Genomic DNA, 16,308 nt, shown 5'->3' on the forward strand with positions numbered 1-16,308 from the left:
TGCACAGAGGGCTGGGAAGGGGGCAGAACACCAGAAATTAGGAGTAGCTTGCAAAGAAGTGGGCGTTCCGAGGGACGCCTGCAGGCAGTCCCTCGCACGCACACCATTGTGCGGCACGAGACATATTCAAGGAATCAATCTCACAACATCTCGGCTGGAAAATGCCCACACAAGTCCTTCATAGGCTTCACCACCTGAAGGCTGGCGTAAGTACATTTCAGAATAGGATTTTCTGCGTGCAGGTGGGATCGCTTGTGTGATTTCGGGGTGTGTGTACTCAATCAGGGTTCCAATGTAATTTAGGGGTGCACATAAGCTGTGTAGCGGGGTGCAGGAACGTTTTACGTGGGTTTGCACGCCCATTTCCCAAGTTATTGCTGAGTTACAAATTTCCAAATACATGTTTTCGGGGTGACAGTTACGCAGGACCCCGCCCAGGCTCCCCGAATCGCAGGACTACTAACTGGGGACCGCACACACTGTTTGAAGGGTGCGTGTATTCGCGCCCAGGGCAGCGTGCAAAGGTAACTGATTTGGCAGTTTCCTGTTTTGCGTGTGGGCATGTAGGGGCGTTCCAGCCAAGACTTGCGAATATGGTTACTTTGCGTGAACAATTCCATGAATATGCGTTGCACACATTGTTCATTCTGCATGCTGGCTCGCGCAGTGTCCTTCTCTGTGCACACCCCTTGCGTGATTTCCGTGCGAAATTCCATGAATTGGCCCCATGATCTAACCACCAAAGAGTCAAATCAAATAAATGTCCAGGTATTTGAACTGCTAGCATCTTCTAGTTTCTGTTGCCCCACACACACCAGATTGTACTTCTATCTTCATTTGTTCCTTGATACAGTCTGATGGTCAAATCACTAGGGTTTGTCTCAGCTGCTCCACGATGCAGCTTGTTTCTTCTCCTCAACTCTCCACCTTTCCTTGCCTGGTACCTCCTCTGAACTCTCCTTTGCTTATTTACTGTCCTCTGCTTCTCTCTCTCTCTCTCTCTCTCTCTCTCTCTCTCTGTCACACACTTTTGATATTTTCCTCCTTTGGCTTTTCCCACTCTGTCTTTCTCCTTCTGGTTTTGCTCTCCTCTCCAAAGTTCTATTGCTTCACCTTCTTTGAAGTGCCTTTCTCTCCTTTTGACTCCTTGTATCATCTGTCTCTCTTTGTCACCTCCTTGTCCTCTCCCTCTCTCCTTTTCCTCTCACTCTCTCTTCTTTTACACCTTCGCAGCTCTTGTCCCTCTCACATCAAACTCTGCTCGTCTCCTTTCTACCTCTTCATTTCATTCACTCAGCTCCACTCTTATATCCTTTCCTCGAGTTCTTCCTCCCCAACATTTTGTTTCTATTCCACCTCCCTCTTTGCTCTACATCTGGTTATCTTTCTTGACCTCTCCACCTCTCATTTCCACCACCACTCCTCTTAATCCACTTCTGATCTCCCCTCTCACTCTTCCACTTGTTTGTCTTGTTCCTCCACCTTTGCTTCACTTTCTTTACTCCTTCCCTCCTGACTGCTCAGTCACTACCTACCCTCCGTCTTGCCACTCATACTCCTGACTCCCAATCTGCCTGCCTGTTATGCATGTATCTAGCCCTGGGTATCCCAATTGTGCAGTCGAGCTCATTCCTGATCTGTATTCTGGGTGGTTGGCCAGTACTTATGTGGACTACCGATTTGGCATGTGTTGACACTTGATTAGTGGGCCGCACCAGATTCTGGTAGCTCCTGGTACACACATGCAGGAGAGCACAGGAACCCTGAACCATTGGGTGAGCCAGGCTCATACGCTGTTGCCTTTCGTCGAATCAGGCCTCACTCTTGGGCAAAACGTGGACGTCTGTGGTGGCATCTCCACAAACTGTGTTGACTTGTGACCGCGTTCCTGCTTTGCTGACCAAGATGTGACTTATCTGTTTGTGTATGATGCGCACCATCATTGGGTACAGCATGATGGGGAAAGCACACAATACTAAGGAAGAATCAGGAAGCCTTTGGGATCTTTCTTTTGCCACATCAGGGGCCTGCATTATGGAGAGGTGTTGACCCAGGCACCCATGGTCACTCCAGTCCTATCCTCTTGCCTTAAGTATGGGACATCATTCCAGGTTGCTCAGCAATCCACCGGGTTTAACAGCAGCAGCATAAGAGTACTAACTACTTCCTATATCTACTGACAGCATGCCCTCAAGGTGGGCAGTATGTAGCATTCATGCAGAGTTTATCTTATCTTTTGATCCAGACTGTGCTGTCCAGATTTGTCTGTCACACCAAGCAACCAGTTTACTTGTTTCGCCCATCAAATATTACAAAAAAATTAACTACTTTTGCTGCAAAATTATTTACTGATGACATCTAAATAGATAGATCGGTTAATGCTTAAGCATGCATTTGTTTTATTAGGTTTTCATAAAAAAATGTTATAACAAACTACACCCTACAAAGCAGTCTCATAGTCAAAACTCATTAAAAAATGTTTCATTTGTATGACGAACATCAGTGCCAGCTATAAATAAAACGAATAAACAAAATGAGGCTCATGTTCCTAGAGGTGTAAGGTAAAATTAATACAACAAGTAATGCGTAAAACTTGGATGCATTCATTTTACGTTACTCCTCATTGTCATGCATTTGTATGGCAGCGAGGAGGCACGGAACGCAATATTCATTTCTGCCTCGCCCATCCTCTCCGCCATACATATATATGGAATTCTCTCCCCGTGTCCATACGGGAGACTGAGGATCATCTTCACTTTTTGAAGGTTTTAAAGACCTTTTTGTTTCATCTTTAGCTGGTGTGTCGTTCTCGCCATCTTCCCGCTGTCTACTGGTTGTTGGGCACCTCTTCCTTTTTGGGTGAGGCTGATGCCCTCGGGCCAGGGATGTGCTTTACAAAATGCTGTAACATATCATAACATACAGACGGGACAGCAATTATGCCAGCATGACATTTCAAGCTGGCATAAATGCTGTGGAGTCCATAGGAACCCATGCCTAAATGGCAGCGGCGGTTGCTCATTTTGAAGGGCGGAATTCAAAAAAGGGCAATGTAAAGGCGATTTCACCCCCACTTTATGCCTTCCTTTTGCCCTCTGATGTGCAAAGGCTGAAAATTACACTGAGGGGACCTGTATGCACCAAAGTGCACCACATTTAGGTCATTATTCATGCTGGCTTGCTAAGAAGATTGTACTAGATTGTTATGTCCTGGCTTGCAGTTTCCACATACTATTCCCTCTCAATGGTGATGTGTTTCGGAATAATTATTTATTTTATACTGAGTTATAACTAGCTCTAATTTATTTATTTATTTAAATTTTTATAAAGCGACACACGCCCATGGGCCTCAGAGCGCACATTACTCATGACTTCAGAACAATTCAACATTTAAAACCATCGCTTGGTTATGTCTTTGCCAGCCGCGATCGCAGTTGCTTCGCAGCACGCAAAAAGATTTTGGGAAAAAATCTCTAAAGAAAGTTTTTGCTAAATTACACAACTTGTATCAAGTGTAAACCCAACTATGAAAAAGGAATAGTTAAGTAACATATGACTGAATAATGCCAAATCGATTGCAAATATTAATCCATATACATTTCAGTGATGAATAGAATTTGCACAATATATGTTGGTATTGTATTAAATGCTAGTTTTCAATTCAGTGCAGCCCTAAAAACGCAGCAGAGGATCTTTCTTTCATGATTTCATGTCTAATATATGCAGCTGGAGGCTAGCTATTTCAAACAAAATATGTTATGCACCTCACTCTCCGCATCCTTTAATTTCTCAGCCTGCAGCAATCAACATTAAAGCTTTGTGGAGTGCGGTGGGCGCTTTAGGCCTAATCCAAAAGCTCTGTGCGTCCATCCTTTAAGATGGATTCAGTCGCGCCCCCTCGGAGGCTGCCTTTGGGCCGGGCATGGTCTCAACGGTTCTTATGCAATGTTTAATATGCTGCCATTGATGTTGCCTGCAAGAACTCTATGAAGTTATTAAGGCCATGAAGATATCAGGATCTGTCCAGCGTCAGTCATTAATCCTTTATGCAACAGAAAGCCTGCCAATTGATATCATTTTGTCAGAAGCGGGCACGGACGGTACGGGTGAGACAAACTGTAGATACACGGTGTGTACAAAGTCGTAATCCATTTGGTTTAGGATTCAGCCATGTGAGTGCTCACTAGAGGGTAGCCTGGCCACTTTACATGCAAGGGAACATATGGACGTGCAAGAGTATATTGGGTTCAACAGCGAGTCTGGGTGCTCTGGTGATCACCACTTGCCTAAGGGTGATCAGGCGAGCAGCAGCCCATACACAGTGCAGGGTTTCTCCCTCTCAAAGGTGGCAGTGTGAGAGGATTCTCTGGAGTGGTCCAGTGCAGAAGATCACACGTTCCCATGTCATCCCTGTTACCTGACACACCATCGGATCTTGGAGATCTCCTGGAACCCACTTTCCCCGGCACCACTTCGTTATTGTGTTGCTTTCCACAGGACTAATCCCTGTGGCCCATTCCATTCAATGTATCTGTCCACCTACTTTCCTCCATTATGTCGGTCAGCTTCTACTTGTCCTTCTTTTCCCAACGACACAGAGATCTCCTTATAGGTAACTCAAGATATCTGGGGGAGTCTTAGTAGAGGGGGAATGGAACGCACCAACAGGATTAAACTGAAGGCAAACAAAAAGGGGGTGTGGATTATAGAGCAAAGGCCTGGATCCCTGTGTTTGGATCACCATCTTTTCACTCTTGGCATAAAACGCCTGTCCAGGTATTGCTGGGGATAAGCTTTAGACTTTACTGATTCCCAGGGTCAGTCCCAATTCTTCATTCGGCTTCTTTGACTTCTCATCCCTTCTGCGTCTGCTTACACACACTAGCATGACCACAATGGCACTGATCAATTAAATGGCAAAATAGACAGACATCATAGTATCTGGAAAACTCCAATTTCATTGATGTAGGAATGTCCGTTTTATGCAACGTGCAGCCCATCAGCTGGGTACTCTGGTGCAAGGACGGAACTAGAAACAAGTCCATTGACAAACATACCAGACTTCTCACTCTATTATGTGTTTCCCTTCCACCATACCATCAAGGCTGTTGTGTTTGGATTTCTTCATTCTACCACTACATACCAGGCAGCCAGTAGACCTGCATTACACAGGCCGGTCACCATCACTTGATTTTCAATCTCATAGACTGGAAGCAAAGGGAACTCTGTTGTAACAACCACCCTTTGGAACTGGCTACCTGCCCCAATGCCATTGATTGTTGAAAATGCCATATTCTGCAAACAAAACAAGGACTGAATCTTTCCTGAGCACTTATCAGTCCTTGCTGCTATCTGCTGCATCCCAGTCAATCATCGCACATTTGCTAAGAGTCACAAGAGGCAATGGGACTCATTACGGATCTGGCGGTAATCGCGCTGGTGCTACCGGCAGGTTGCCGCCGCACTCATAAATATTTACCAGCACCTGGCTTCCCGGTGCCACCGGGAGATTACAAACCCGGTAGCCCGAAAAATTCAGGCATCCGTAAAATGTTGACCCCCTTCCCCATAGAGTCCCACAGGACTCTATAGGAATGGGGAAACGGAAGCACTGGCACCGTTGTTAACAGTGCGGGTGCTTCTCTGACGTGTCTGCCTACTGTGGCCACTGTGCCCAGCAGGGTCAGAGCTGTCGGGCACAGCGGCTCCGGCAGGCAGAACTGTAATATGCCGGTCCGGAAACAGCGGTGCCAGTAAGCTTACCGGCAGCCTTGTTTCCGAACCGGTAGGGACAGAATGAGGCCCAATGTCTCTGCATTAGTGTGTCACCATACGCCATTCCATCATAATTGGAACGCTCTTTATCAATATTGAGTCCATATGGAGCCAGCATCATCAGGTTGAGAGGCTAACAACGCTTACTCTGGTGTATGGGCAGACGTTTGTGTGGAAGCAGATTCGTTTTATGGCCATCCCTGGTAATACGAAAGTCAAATCCACTCAGCACAGACGCACAGGAGTGCGCAGTGTGAGTTAAAATCTATCTGTACATATCTTCGAGGCAAGATGACGACACAAGTTGCATTGATAAATGTGCATAACTTGCATTTGAGCAATCAGAAAATCTGGTTGCCTTTGTAAAACATTGTCCAGATCTAGATCTATGACTCCCACTTTTTTAGTGTGGGCTATTAGGTGGCACTTGTGCGACCGATAAGACGAAACTATTGGTGAATTCCCTGACAGTCTTCTAGGGACATGTGAAATGTACAGAAATGCTAACTAAAGGTGTGTTTTATCATTGCAATTAGCACATATGACCATGGAGGGAATGAAATACTTCCGGGTTTTGATTGCTCATGTTTCCTTTGTTTTACAGGAATCTTGGGAAATCTGGACTGAGAGTGTCTTGCTTAGGACTTGGTAAGTTTTCCTCATCTCACTTTATTCCTCAAATGTATAGGTTGAGTGCAACATGAATATGTCATTCCAAAAACAAACGTCAACACTGGAAGTTAGATCATGCCTAAGTGAGATGTGCCTGTAAACGTGTCTTAATGACTCTCACTTTCCCCGAAGCATATAACATCAGTGATCAAATCTCTACAAGTCATTTACACACCAATTAATGTGTTCAGCAATGTTTGGAGGATGAAGCCTGTGTTAGTCCAGGGGCAGGGAACTTATTCATTGGCCACATCTTCCTAAGTGTATGCACCTAGAATGAACACAAGGGTCCATTGGGAGAATGTGACTCAATCTAGTATTAATCAGAGTGGGGGAGGAGAAGGCATCTTGGTGACCAAATGGGGCTCCTGTGAGTAGTAGCTCTCTCTCTCTCTCTCTCTCTCTCTCTCTCTCTCTCTCTCTCTCTCTCTCTCTCTCTCTCTCTCTCTCTCTCTCTCTCTCTCTCTCTCTCTCTCTCTCTCTCTCTCTCTCTCTCTCTCTCTCTCTCTCTCTCTCTCTCTCTCTCTCTCTCTCTCTCTCTCTCTCTCTCTCTCTCTCTCTCTCTCTCTCTCTCTCTCTCTCTCTCTCTCTCTCTCTCTCTCTCTCTCTCTCTCTCTCTCTCTCTCTCTCTCTCTCTCTCTCTCTCTCTCTCTCTCTCTCTCTCTCTCTCTCTCTCTCTCTCTCCTTTGCTGAAAATTTTGGGGAGGACATGACATCTGAAGAAAAGGTGCCCCAGCCAAATGAATAGGGACAAAATGGTGTGCCATGAAGGTTGGGGGGGACAAACACCACTGCCCCCCCCCCTAAAGTTACGCCCATGCTAAAAGGCAAGGCTCGGTTGAAAGCGTCAAACATAGCATGGTTTCACTTACCACCTATGTGTAACTGACAAGTAAAGAAGTGCCCTTATGCACTGAATTAAAGACGTGGCTGTACTGATTTGCATATGTTTGTTTATGTTCAGTGAGGGTTCCTGAAAGGACGGTTGGGGACTGGGAGAGAGACAGAGGAACTAGAAGGATGCTTGTTTACCGCTCTCCTGCATCTGATCTACATCTTTAACTAAGACTGAATCAAGAAGCATCCCTTTTCTAGTAACTTGCTCTGGAGAGGTTCCTGCTTCATCATTACCCACCTTAATACCAGGAGAATACTTCAATAGCTGCATTTGGAACATTCAAGTTTAGGCACCTGGTAAATACTTCACTAAAAATAGAAGATGTTGTGGCTCTCATTAAGAGTATGGTGATAATGGTATAGAAAATATGGCATGTTTTGACCTCTCATCACATTATGGCCAGTGGATTATTTGATGCATGCTCCCTTCCAGGAATAGCGCATGTGGTAAATGCTGCCTGAGTAATACCTCATATATTTTATTCGCATTTTTACCTCCATTCAAAATGCTGCTAAATACCCTTCTATAAAAGTCCCGTAAAACACTTCTCCTCACTGCAGAAAAATGCATTCTGCTTGGGGACCGCCCAAAGGGGGGTAAATGTGTGGGGATCTCGATGCCCACCATCGCATCTCTTTTGCAATGTGATGCAAAAAACGATCAATAATGGCCGCTCTCTTGCGTCGTACAGTAGCGGTCAGAGCTGCCACTGTACAGAAGCCATTTCCATCCTCAAGGGAGGGTCAGCATGGTTTAAAAAATGTAAACAACCAATGCATGTAGATTTACCTGAAAAAGCACATATGGCAATTCTGCCTCCGGTGCAGACTCTTCATAATTAGGCTGAGGCCCTCAGGTCCCCACATGCAGTAATGCTAATTATGCATGCGCAAGGTAATCTGGGTGACAACATCCAGGAGACTCACATTGGGCACCCGTGTGATTAGTGCAGTAAAATCAAATGTGCGCCACCTGTCACTGAACAACATCCCAATAAATGAGATATGTGTCCTGGACCTTACCACTATCTGGGATTGTATTCATTCGCCATTCTTATATCCGTTTCTGCAACAGACTGGTATAAAAGCAAGCATATCTCGTACGCCTTCATTTCCTGTCAGAAGCAGCAAGGATCGCTGATACGCCTTCATTTCCTGTCAGAAGCAGGGGATAGACATCCATTCTTCAAAGCGCGCGATATGATGGCAGGGATCATGAGCACACGTGCGCCGGCTACGAGATGACAAGTGACATGTTGGCCCTGAGCCGTTCCTCAGGTTATAGCAAAGACATGAAGCTTCCATGAACAGACCTTGATCTATTTTTTACACGCCGCGGAAAAGTCCACAGGCGATTGACGGCTGTTAGCAGCCAGTTCAGTGAATTCAGCTTGATCATCATCCTGTGTTTTTTATATGCCAGATGTGTGCGAGCTCCGTCCTACTGCAAGAAAGATGGGGTCCATTAAATGCCTCCTTTTTAAAAAAAAATGCCCCCTGATTGTGTTTTGGGATTACATGCAGAGCCGGCAGAAGGGGAGCAGTGGCCCATGCCAAAGGTTTTCTTGGGGCCCCCCTGCCAAGACACCGGAGCAACCATGCCTGCATGCGTGCTGTTCATTGTATGCACCCAGGGCCAGCGCAAGAGTTATCAGGAAATCTGCTGGAGTTTGGCTGGAGGTTTACCCGAGGTCCGTGTGGGCCAGCACGGCTATCAAGGTTGAGGATCACTGACCGATTGTTAGTGCAAGCCCCTACCTGTCATGGCAGTACTTACCTTAGCAGCCCCATACACCCATAGCTATCATGCTGGGAGCTATTGTGCATTGGTTTTTGGGTCCTCAGATGGCTCACCCAGACTGACTGGTGAGTGAGAACCCTGTAGTGCGATTTTGCGGGTGTGGTGGGGAGGGTGGTGGATGGTGACAGTTGGGAACGACTTTGAGCTATATTTTGCTCCTGTGTGCTTACATTTTTGAGTTTCAGGGTGGAAAGCCCCCAGCGTCTCCCGGTGTCTGTGGTGTCCATCAGTAAAGATTGACAGCGGGAGTGGTAGTTGACTAGAGCAGCTGCTCGGAAAAAATAACATTGCTATCATCGTGGATGTGACTGTGACCTCCTCCGATTAATAATCATTAGTACCCGGCACGCTCTGTTCACGGGAAATACTACACGTGGAGTGGTCTTTTCCAAGCCATACCACACAGTATTCCCGTGGATGTACGAGCGTGCCAGCGTTTGATCCTGGCAGGGTGTGGAAGCCCCTTCGCCAATGAGGAGGCTCAAAACGGGGCAATCCCCGCTCCGAGTCTCCCCAAGGCTGGAGGCTGCCTTTGTCCCCCGCCAGGGACTCAGATGCGTTTTTTTTTCCGCCCTCCCAACCCCACTTACTTTCTTTTTTCTTTTTCTCGGGAGCGAACATGCTGGGAACACTTCTGTTCCCAGCGCGTCCCTCCCGATGGCCGACAGGGAAAGGGAAAACAAACTATGTTTTGCCTTTATCCCGGCATCCATTTTATTTGAATTTTTTTTTTTCTGTTTCGAAACTCGGTAGCGTTTCGGAACAGAATAAATGCCATTAGTTCCCCGGTCTAACGGGCTGGGGTACTAATGGCTATAAGACCCTTGGCGGCGGGCCAATACCCCCCATGGTAATGCCCCAGGGGCTTTGTTAAGGCCTGTAACTACGGCCCAAGGGGGCATTGCCTGGGGCAGTATTGGCCCACTGTCTCAGGTCTTATTGCCACACTAACCGCTATCAGTGTGCGTTGTGAAACCTTTTGAGAAGCTTTTGAAGACATTCAGAACACCCGGGTCGAGTACATTCAAAGCAGTTGAAGCAGTTGTCTGCCAATTAGCTGAACTACACAATTAAGCATGCGCAAGTGTTTTTCTCAGGACACAATACATGAGATTTCGACTCAACGTATATCGTACCCTAAAGGTTTTATCAACAAGCAGCAAAAACCGTGAAAGCAGTGACAAATGCAGACTTAGTAAAGAGGTCTATGAAAAAGAAACTTTGAAACACCATTTTGCTATTCTCCAGAGCTGTTTCAAGACTTAGAGCGCAGATTTTGGGAATGTTTTTTCAAGAAACTAAAATGATCACAGCAGTGGAATGCTGGATTATATTAATATATTCCTTAAACGTTTAACTGCCATGGGTTTTCCACCCCAGTGCCAAGGCCTTTTTTGGTGATTTCTTTATTTCGCCATTTAATCCTTTGTAACTTTTTTGTTACATGAGATATCTTGGACAAATTTGGGCCCTTTTTTTCCCACATGTAGACGGGCATGACCCCACCAAGGAATCATAGTTTGCTGTGAGAAAATAGCCAAAAAGGTAGAACATTTTGGGTTTTTTCAGAAAATGTCAATAAAATGATGTACAAATAAGCCTGTATTTTTTTCCTTGTAAGTTCTAGGAACAAATGGTTTGCTGTGCTGAATTCCCCATTTTCCAGGCTTACAAGAACAGGTTGAGTGGAAACCAAAAAAACATATTTTGATATGGTTACCAGCTGGTTTGTGAGATGTAAGCGATTTTTGCCTTGTTTTCCAATCGGACATGCGTGGACTGAATGGAAGATAAGGGTAGGAAAGCTACATGGGAAAACAGGTAGGTATACATTTCTGAAAAGTAGACAATATTCCAAGTTTAGGAAGGGGTGATTTGTGATGGTCAGGCAATAACTATGTAGGGAAAAATTGCATAGCTTTGGAAAAAATCGTGAACATGACAGAAAAAAAGGTATGTGGTGGAAATGGTTGGACTGGTAAGGCAATGGCTTCTATGAATTTTGAGAAAAACAATGCTCTGCTATATTCCCCTGACTCTTTTAGTTAGGAAATCACACATGTTTCACAAAACAAGCAATACCACAAGTCAAAATCGGAGCCATGGTTCACAGTAGTTTTATGCTTACGGCCTAAACAGACGTACTTAGCATGTGTAAATAAGGAAAATAAATGTGGTGAGGAAGGGCACACATACATTTTCCGAAAGAGCACAGGCAGACCTTTTGAAGGGTAGGTGACTTGTGCAGGTTACAAAAGTGTATAGTGCCTAAAGCTGCGACTAAATGTAGGTCACATTTGGGAAATGAAAGGGTGTATGAGAAATGGCAGCAGCAAATGTGTTGAAACATTATGAAAACCACACAAACACAACGAATGTCATACCTTCACGCGTTCCCACAGGTATCCCGATGAAAACGGTACCTCACATGTGTGGGTATGCCTACCTGGGTGCAAAGGGAAAAGGCTAAACTAGTGGTAACCCCAAGTCTTTCGGCAGAGCAGATTTTGACTAATTTTGCTCATATGGACAAGCTACAAATTTGGGCCTAGGGTGTCAAAGCCACAGAGAAAAACAGGAAACTCCATGCATTTCCAAAAAGAAGACACACATGGGAATCCTCCACAGAGGTCTGACTTGTGCGAATCGCCCAAGAATTTATTACCCACAATCCCAGGCAAAATTCAAAATTTGGCAAACAAGACACAATTTACAGACATTTGTCTCGACCCACCCACCAAAACACGCCACCAACAACACATGTCCTACCTTCCTGCGTTTCCACCGGTGTCCCAATGAAAACAGTACCACACATGTGTGGGTGCACCTACCTGGGTGCATCAGGAAAATGCGAACCCACTGGTAACCGAAAGCCTTTTGGCAGAGCAGATTTTGCTCATGTGGACAACCTATAGCTTTAGACCTAGGATGTCAAAGCCACCAAGTAAAACAGGGAACTCCCATGCATTTCCCAAAAGAAGACAGCCATGGAAATCCACAGAGGTCTTACTCGTGCAAATCGCCCCAGAATTTACCACCCACAACCCCCTACAAAGTCCCAAATTTGGCAAAAAAATCACACATTTCTGACATTTCACTGTGCCCACCCACCGAAATACGCCGCCAACACCACATGTCCTACCTTACTCCATTCCCACACGTGTCCCGACAAAAACGGTACCACATATGTGTGGGTGCAACTACTTGGGCGCAAAGGGAAAAAAGCTAATCCACTGGTAACCCCAAGTCTTTCGGCAGAGCAGTTTTTGAGAAATTGTGCTCTTGTGGACAACCTACACATTTGGGCCTAGGGTGTTGAAGCCACCAAGGAAAACAGAGAACCCCATGCATTTCTGAAAAAAGGACACTTGTGGGAATCCACAGAGGTCTGACTTGCGTGAACCTCCCCAGAATGTATTACCCACAACCCCTGGCAAAGTCCGAAATTTGGTGAAAAAATTACAACTTTCAGGCATTTCACTCTGCCCACCCACAAAAACACGCTGCAACACCACCTGTCCTACTGTCCCGAGTTTCCACAGGTGTCCCAACAAAAACGGTACCTCACATGCGTGGGTGCACCTACCTGGGCACATCAGGAAAAGGCTAACCCACTGGTAACCCCAAGCCTTTCGGCAGAGCAGATTTTGCTCATGTGGACAACCTATAGCTTTGGACCTAGGATGTCAAAGCCACCAAGTAAAACAGAGAACCCCCATGCATTTCCCAAAAGAGGACAGCCATGGAAATCCACAGAGGTCTTACTCGTGCAAATCGCCCCAGAATTTACCACCCACAACCCCCTACAAAGTCCCAAATTTGGCAAAAAAATCACACATTTCTGACATTTCACTGTGCCCACCCACCGAAATACGCCGCCAACACCACATGTCCTACCTTACTCCATTCCCACAGGTGTCCCGACAAAAACGGTACCACATATGTGTGGGTGCAACTACTTGGGCGCAAAGGGAAAAAAGCTAATCCACTGGTAACCCCAAGTCTTTCGGCAGAGCAGTTTTTGAGAAATTGTGCTCTTGTGGACAACCCCGACATTTGGGCCTAGGGTGTTGAAGCCACCAAGGAAAACAGAGAACCCCATGCATTTCTGAAAAAAGGACACTTGTGGGAATCCACAGAGGTCTGACTTGCGTGAACCGCCCCAGAATGTATTACCCACATCCCCTGTCAAAGTCCGAAATTTGGCAAAAAAATTACAATTTTCGGGCATTTCACTCTGCCCACCCACAAAAACACGCTGCAACACCACCTGTCCTACTGTCCCGAGTTTCCACAGGTGTCCCAACAAAAACGGTACCTCACATGTGTGGGTGCACCTACCTGGGCGCATCAGGAAAAGGCTAACCAACTGGTAACCCCAAGCCTTTCGGCAGAGCAGATTTTGCTCATGTGGACAACCTATAGCTTTGGACCTACGGTGTCAAAGCCACCAAGTAAAACAGGGAACCCCATGCATTTCTGAAAAGAGGACAGCCGTGGGAATCCACAGAGGTCTGACTCGTGCAAATCGCCCCAGAATTGACCACCCACAACCCCCTGCAAAATCCCAAATTTGGCGAAAAAATCACAAATTGCGGACATTTCACTGTGACCACCCACCGAAACACACCGCCAACACCACATGTCCTACCTTCCTTCATTCCCACAGGTGTCCCAACTAAAATGGTACCACATATGTGTGGGTGCACCTACTTGGGCACAAAGGGAAAAAGCTAATCCACTGGTAACCCCAAGTCTTTCGTCAGAGCAGTTTTTAAGAATTTGTGCTCTTGTGGAAAACCTACACATTTGGTCCTAGGGTGTCGAAGCCACCAAGGAAAACAGGGAACCCCATGCATTTCCAAAAAAAGGACACTCGTGGGAATACCCAGAGGTCAGACTTGTGTGAACCTCCCCAGAATGTATTACCCACAACCCCTGGCAAAGTCCGAAATTTGGCAAAAAAAAGCAACATTTTTGGACATTTCACTTTGCCCACTCACCAAAACACAGCGCCAACATCACATGTCCTACCTTCCCGCGTTTCCAAAGGTGTCCCGATGAAAATGGTACCTCACATGTGTGGGTGCACCTACCTGGGCGCAAAGGGAAAAAGCGAAACCACTGGTAACACCAAGTCTTTCGGCAGAGCAGATTTTGAGAAATCTTGCTCTTGTGGACAACATACACATTTGGGCCTAGGGTGTCAAGGCCACCAATCAAAACGGGAACCCCATGCATTTCTGAAATAAGGACACCCGTGGAAATCCACAGAGGTGTGACTTACGCAAAACACTTCCGAATTTATTACCCACAACCCCTGGCAAAGTCCAAAATTTGGTGAAAAAAAATCACAATTTTTGGACATTTCACTCTGTCCACCCACCGAAACACGGCGCCAAAACCACAAGTCCTACCTAACCGCTTTCCCACAGGTGTCCCAAGGAAAACAGTACCTCACATGTGTCGGTGCACCTACGTGGGCGCAAATTGAAAAGGTTAAACCACTGGTAACCCCAAGTCTTTAGGCAGAGCAGATTTTGAGAAATTTTGCTCTTCTGAACAACATACACATTTGGGCCTAGGGTGTCGAAGCCACCAAGCAAAAGAGGGAAACCAATGCATTTCTGAAAAGAGAACGCCTGTGGGAATCCACAGAGGTGTGACTTGCGCAGCTCACCATAGATTTTATTATCCACAACCCCTGGCAAAGTCCGAAATTTGGCCAGAAAACCCACAATTTTCCAGCATTTCACTCTGCCCACCCACCGAATCACGCTGCCAAAACCACATGTCCTACCTTCCTGCGTTCCCACAGGTGTCCCAATGAAAACAGTACCTCACATGTGTGGGTGCACCTACCTGGGCGCAAATTGAAAAGGCTAAACCACTGGTAACCCCCAAAGGGTTCGGGGAGACAACCTACAGATTTAGGCTTAGGGTGTCAAAGCCACCGAGAAAAACAGGGAATTCCATGCATTTCCAAAAAGAAGACACACGTGGGAATCCACCGAGGTCTGACGTGCGCGAATCGCCCCAGAATTTATTACCCACAATCCCAGGCAAAGTCTGAAATTTGGCAAACATAACACCATTTTCAGACATTTGTCTCTGCCCACCCACCAAACCACGCCACCAACAACACATGTCCTACCTTCCTGCATTTCCACCAGTGCCCGGATGAAAACGGTACCTCACATGTGTGGGTGAACCTAACTGGCTGCATCGGGAAAAGGCTAACCCACTGGTAACCCCAAGACTTTCGGCAGAACAGATTTTGCTCATGTGGAAAACTTATAGATTTGGACCTAGGGGGTCGAAGCCACTGAGGAAAACAGGGAACTCCATGCATTTCCGAAAAGAATACACCCATGGGAATCCACAGAGGTCTGACTTGCACAAATCTCCCCAGGATGTATCACCCACAATCACAGGCAAAGTCTTAAATTAGGCAAAGAAAAACACAATTTTTAGACATTTCCCTCCGCCCACCCACCGAAACACGCCGCCAACAACACATGTCCTACCTTCCCATGTTCCCATAGGTGTCCTGATGAAAATGGTACCTCACATGTCTGGGTGTACCTACATTGGCACAAAGACAAAAGGCTAACACCCTGGTAACACCAAGCCTTTCGGCAGAGCAGATTTTGCTCATGTGGACAACCTACAGATTTTGGCCCAGGGTGCCCACGCCACTGAGGAAAATAGGGAACCCCATACAATTCCAAAAAGAAGACACCTGTGCGAATCCACAGAGGACTGACTTACACGCATCGCCCCAGAATGTATTACCCACAATCCCAGGCAAAGTCCGAAATTTGGCGAAAAAAACACTATTTTCAGACATTTTTCTCCGCCCACCCACCGAAACACACCACCAACAACACATGTCCTACCTTCCTGCGTTCCCACAGGTGTCCCAAAGAAAATGGTACCTCAGATGTGTGGGTGCAACTACATGGGCACAAAGGGAAAAGGCTAACCCACTGGTAACCTGAAGCCTTTCGGTACAACAGATGTTTCTCATGTGGACAACCTAGAGATTTGGGCCTAGGGTGTCAAAGCCACCGAGGAAAACAGAGATCCCCATGAATTTCCAAAAAGAAAACATGCCTGGGAATCCACAGAGGTCTGACTTGCGCAAATCGTCCAGAATGTAT

The 16,308-nt window shown here is 46.3% G+C and overlaps 1 protein-coding gene across 2 annotated transcripts in view; it reads left to right on the forward strand.

The window, feature by feature from the left end:
- Positions 1-16,308, forward strand: part of KCNAB1 (potassium voltage-gated channel subfamily A regulatory beta subunit 1) — a 1,977,401-nt gene that overhangs the window by 1,104,442 nt on the left and 856,651 nt on the right. For both annotated transcript variants that reach the window (XM_069618430.1, XM_069618431.1), the window contains exon 2: positions 6,380-6,423. In XM_069618430.1, the coding sequence (XP_069474531.1) occupies positions 6,380-6,423 (44 nt within the window). The remainder of the gene's footprint in view (positions 1-6,379; positions 6,424-16,308) is intronic.

This window comes from Ambystoma mexicanum, chromosome 10 (genome assembly GCF_040938575.1).
Source record: "Ambystoma mexicanum isolate Mex_15411 chromosome 10, UKY_AmexF1_1, whole genome shotgun sequence".
In the NCBI taxonomy this organism is placed as follows: Eukaryota; Metazoa; Chordata; class Amphibia; order Caudata; family Ambystomatidae; genus Ambystoma; species Ambystoma mexicanum.